This window comes from Protopterus annectens, chromosome 2.part1, assembly GCF_019279795.1.
Source record: "Protopterus annectens isolate FY-2018-M chromosome 2.part1, PAN1.0, whole genome shotgun sequence".
NCBI classification, from domain to species: domain Eukaryota; kingdom Metazoa; phylum Chordata; order Ceratodontiformes; family Protopteridae; genus Protopterus; species Protopterus annectens.
The window spans coordinates 1,686,640,272-1,686,645,513 of record NC_056729.1 but is presented as its reverse complement, the minus strand read 5'-3'; the positions used below and the strand labels follow the sequence as shown (position 1 = coordinate 1,686,645,513).

General features: G+C 40.9%; 1 protein-coding gene across 1 annotated transcript; it reads right to left on the bottom strand.

Moving 5' to 3' along the window:
- Positions 1 to 236: 236 nt before the first annotated feature.
- On the bottom strand, positions 237 to 2,425 carry LOC122794588 (forkhead box protein L2-like). The gene has a single exon (XM_044063117.1). It carries the CDS (start codon positions 2,298 to 2,300, stop codon positions 1,374 to 1,376), a length of 927 nt encoding a protein of 308 aa, XP_043919052.1. The 5' UTR covers positions 2,301 to 2,425; the 3' UTR covers positions 237 to 1,373.
- Between the last annotated feature and the right edge of the window lie 2,817 nt (positions 2,426 to 5,242).

Here is a 5,242-nt window from a genome sequence, read left to right as displayed (position 1 = left end):
TGGGGGATAATATATTTCAGTATATGAAAACATTTACCTATGTTAACTCTTGCAAAAACAAAAATACTGAATCCTTGTCTGCCATTTCTTTGTAGAAAATGCCGAGTAATTATAGATGCTGTAAACATTTAAGTTCAGGAAATTAACAAATGCAAAGCAAAAATGTCTAAGTTACATCTAATAAAAACACAATCTTGGCAGACAGGCTGGAAAATCAGACTCATTTAAAAACCACGTATTAGAAACATTCGTTTATTCAACGGTAAACTGTGAAATACAAAACATTTTTACACACAATGGTGGCCCAAACCTTCATTTTCCCTCGTAAAGAAAAAACTTTTCAAAAAGAACACTTTGGGAACTGATTATTAGTCCTGGCGGCACCAAACCATATCACTCAGGATCAGGACCCTATATCCACTAGTGTGAAAACAGAAATGACCAAACTTTCAGATTTTCAGCAGACCATTTTTAACTCCACACGACTTTTAGGCTAGCACTAACTCGGTAGTACTGTAATTTCATTTTGTCTACAATAAGTAAAAGTTTCTGGGAGTTTAATTAATGTATTTTGGAACTAAATCAGACGAAACACCGTCACTTAACACAAAAAGCATGTAACATCAAGAAACAGTTGAATAAAACAATATAGCATCTATGATAAATATAAGAAACAATTTATTCTATATTACAATAACAATTATATTTAACCGAGACTTAACCTTCAGCAAACATTTTAAAGTTTCCAACATTCCATATTTCCCCTCAAACTGGGCACATTAATGAGTTGAAAAATCCAGAGCCTCCATTAATTATTGTCACTTCAAACACCTGAGAACTCTACAGTAAGGAGAGACTGGAAACATACTACCAAGGGCGATACTTGGTCTCAAGTTCAGCAGACCCGGTTTTGGGTTCTGGGGGCGCTCTTCTCTGTATACACGTGACCCACTTCTGGCAGTCTTCTGATATCTAGCAGGTCCCGTCTCTCATTCACCTAGCAAAACGTGGGGAGCAGTACCTCAATTTTCACTTTAGCTTATGTAGCAATATTCATCATCCTCATGTCACAAACTTCACAAAACACTCGAATCCACTTGCCAGAGAGGGCACCCGGAAACTCATGCTCACCTTTCCAGCCATGTAAACTCAAAACTTGTAAATCTGGAGCCCAGTTAAGGTATCGCCCTTTTCACCACAACCAAAAAAGAAAAACATTACAGAGTAGCTTTTCCAGATCTGTCTTTTTTTCAGATGTCCATACATTTCCAGGAGATCCTTCCATCTATAGATCACCAGCAGGTGGCTTGCTACACAGCACAGGACCTGTCCTCAATGAAAGTTCATTTTCTCAAGGTGCATGGTATAGTGCATTACATGTCCAGTCGTGTGATACCACCATACTGCCGATCCTGATCCCAGTACACAAGTGGCATTTCAGGGGGTTGGCGAGCACAAGGGATGTGGTATCCCCCAACCGCTCCCCCCGGGCTCAGCTGCTGACTCATACCGCTGTAGGAAGTCCCAGTTCCTGGCATCATCAGACTTTGCAGTCTGGAATAAGGGTTATAAGAGTGGTGGGGGTGGCTGCTGCCAAAACCGTTCATAGCTGCTGGAACCGGGCTGGCACTGTCGTTGCAGGGCTGGCGAGGTTGGTAACCTAGTGGGGTACTAGCTTGAGTCAATGGTCCTGAGTGGCCCAGTGGCCAGGAGTTGTTCACGAAAGGGGGCTGTAGATACTTGGGGCTCTGCTGCAGGTAAAATGGATCTGAATAGTTCAGACAAGGTTTGCCAGACATGAATGGGGCTGCAGACGAAGGGGGGCGGTAGGGTCGCTTCACCCTCCTCCGACGCCTGTAGTTTCCTTTATCGAACATGTCCTCAAAGGCAGGATCCAAGGTCCAGAAGTTACCTTTCCTCTCGCCACCACCTTCCCGTGGCACTTTGACAAAACATTCGTTGAGGCTAAGATTGTGACGGATGCTGTTTTGCCACCCTTTCTTGTTTTTCTCGTAGAACGGGAATTTGCTGAGAATAAACTGATAAATGCCATTCAGGGTCAACTTCTTCTCTGCGCTCTCCCGTATAGCCATGGCAATGAGAGCCACATAGGAGTAGGGTGGCTTCTGGTTTGGGTCTGCCTTTACTGCTGTCCCATCACCGCTGTCCGGTGCTTTCACAGCCGCCTCCTTTTCAGCAGGGACCCCTTCTGCTTTCCTTATGGCCGTCATGCTACCACATGCCGGGGGCATCTGGGCGGCTCCAAAACTTGTAGCTTTGACGTCCGGAAATGAGTCCATGACGGTGACTTGTCGCTGCTTGGGATGCGCGGGGGCTTCGGTACGAAGATGGCCTGTCGTTCCGCTGGTGACAAAATGCTGTGCCTGTCTGAAGGCGATTGTAGCGTGAGCAGCAGCAACCTGCCCAAGCCTGGCTCAGGTGGCACTCCTCGCCCCTCCCCCAGACCACCCCTCCCCGTCCGGAGGTGGGTGTCATCCGCAGGTCAAATCCAAAATTGTAACTCTGCAATGTTTATTGATTTAAGGAAGAAAGCAGGCTTATTCTTCACCCACTACTACCTGTAGATCTCTTGTTAAACATACAGCAGTCCTTTAAAGTCTTATTTATTCCATGTCGTTTGCGTTTTCCCCTGACAGAAATAAGTTATTCCAATTACATACTCTAAGTAATAGTGCATAAAACAAATAAATAAACAAATGCAATTAATAATTAATTCATTAATGATCATTTATTCTCTATAGTTCATTATATCCGCTGCAGACTGTTCCCTGATGACTAGTGTGCGTTTCCCCTTATTTTAATTTTCCCCAATTAGCAGAATACTTGGACAAAACACCAACACAAAAATACACACTTTTCCAGGTATTTTAATGGAAACGCTACTAATGAAGTTTTTTGTACAATCAGTGTCATGTCAGAGGTGTTTCAGCTTTAGCCACAATGCAGAATCATAGCTCTCAACCTTCCATCTCCAAAATGAGGAACACTTCCCTTCATAATGTGGAACAAATGGGCAAAATGTGGAACACATACTAATGGGTTACTAGCAACTTCAACTAGGAAGGTCATGGGATGGTTAAAATATGCTGGATTTACTTATAAAAAAGATCCTTTAATGAATTAATATGATTAATTTCTACTTACCATGGATTTCACTTAAAAATGAATGTGTGACAGACTCTTTCAATGTGGAACTTTGAGGAACATGAACTTTTTAAGACCACAAATGAGGTGCGTTCCTCGTAATGAGGTACACTTGAGAGGTGTGTGCAGAATCTTGTATATTGAATTTTCATCGTCACTAATTTACGGTTCTCAAAGAAATGGAACAAAATTTCATTTTCGTAAGATCGTAGTGCTGGAATTGTTTGAACGAAGGATAATTCTCAGCAGAATCACGGACGCTTTTAAAATATTCAAGTTATTAACTTGAAACACTGTCTGAGAGAATGTCAATTAATATACAGTTCTGAGAAAAATAAGTCTATAACTTTAATTTTTGTCATTATTAAGATTAATTCACCACCTTTTCTCTGAAACCCGCCAGATTTAGGAGGTATTAAGGGGCAGTGCAAAAGTCTCCGACAAAATTAGGGACGTCCCTGAAAATCAGACAGCTGAGAGGTGATCTTGTAGACTTTATTTCTGATCACTGTAGTCGTTCGTTATCATTTCGAAAATATTCAGATCTCGCAATAAAGAAAATTGTCATTATTATGGTAGTAAATATGAGAAGAAATACAGCAATTCGGGTACTGGAATCCATTGGCTAAAATGCCACATTCCCTGAACATCATAGTGTTAGTCCACTAGTGAGTTCAGAATAAGGACTTGCAGACATTTTTCCTTATGGGTGTTGCTCAGATACTTATGCTGCTATTACCTAGGTTTATTTTCCATTAAATACTGCTCATTTTTTTTAATTTTTTTTTCTCTAAATGTAAGCTTTTATTTTGTTTTGTAATTTCTATTTTGATAATAAAACTGGTTGTCCTCCATCATTGATCATTTATTGGATTAAGCGGTCAGCTGAATGGATGAAAGAAGGAACAAAGGAAGGAATGAAAGGGTACTTGGCCTGCTTTCCGAATTAAGTAATAGTGTGAATTCCATCAATAAGTATATAATTTTGCTACGTAATAATTTATGGTTCAATACGAGGAAGTCTTGCTCAGTAATGTACTTCGTCCAGTTTCGATATAGTGTTTGTATATTATTACAGGAATGAACGGAAGGTAACTCACCAGGAAAGTGGGAGTTGTGGGACTATTTGTATCATAACTGCTCCTCTGTGACATTTTTTTATTTGGGGGTGGGGCTGCTTATTACCTGGCATTTGCAGTAACCGAAGCATTTTGTGGCAGGGGTGTAGGTAGCCAGATAATTCTGTTTTGTAATCACAGTCTGGTACTGCTGCCTGTCCTCAGTCCCCATAAATCATTTAAAAACGTACATACCTCAGAAAAACGTTGCCTCCAATCACTTATTTTAGCTGTTCCCTCTAAACCTGTTAAATATATTGTTTTAGATGAGCAATCCTTTGTATAGGCAAGCTACGTGCCTGCTGCTGCAGACAGACACCAGTCTAGACTAGACATAATACAGACCGAAAAAAGATACAATTAAAAAACAGCTAGAATAGCAGGTCTTGGAGTCAACACGCATTTTCTGAAGAATGTGAAGTCTAAGAATCAAAAGTCTGTCATTAATTAATGAAATTTCTCTTCTGTGGCTCCTTCTTCCACTCCGCATAGGTTCAGGAAAAGCACTTATTTTACTTTATTCCAATATAATTTGGATAGATGGGAACCGCTAACTCACCCCTTGGAGTAGTACCATTGTCCCTCATGGATAGCAGCAACATGTAAACGTCATAACATATCCTTGTTCTGTCCCAGTCTGGGTTATTTCTACCCAAAATATAAGAGCTGAAAATTACAAAGAGAAGCGCGCGCGCGCACACACACACACGCGCGCGCGCGCGCGCGTTTGTTTTTTCTGTCCCTCATATGTTTGTAAAATTTTAGTAGATCATTTAAAGGAGTTATTAATAGCAGCATACACTGATGTATCAGAGTTCCTATACTGAAAATCATTGATAACGCTGATCTTATTGTTCTGATATTCCTTTTGTAAGAGAGTAGGAACACAGTTAAAAACTGCCCCTACCCCCCCCCCCCCATATAGGAACTTCCTCTTAATGATCGGGCTTTTAACCCAG

Bases quoted from the DNA above. Each gene is read 5' to 3' on its own strand.
- LOC122794588 (XM_044063117.1), bottom strand. From the start codon at position 2,300: ATGGACTCATTTCCGGACGTCAAAGCTACAAGTTTTGGAGCCGCCCAG.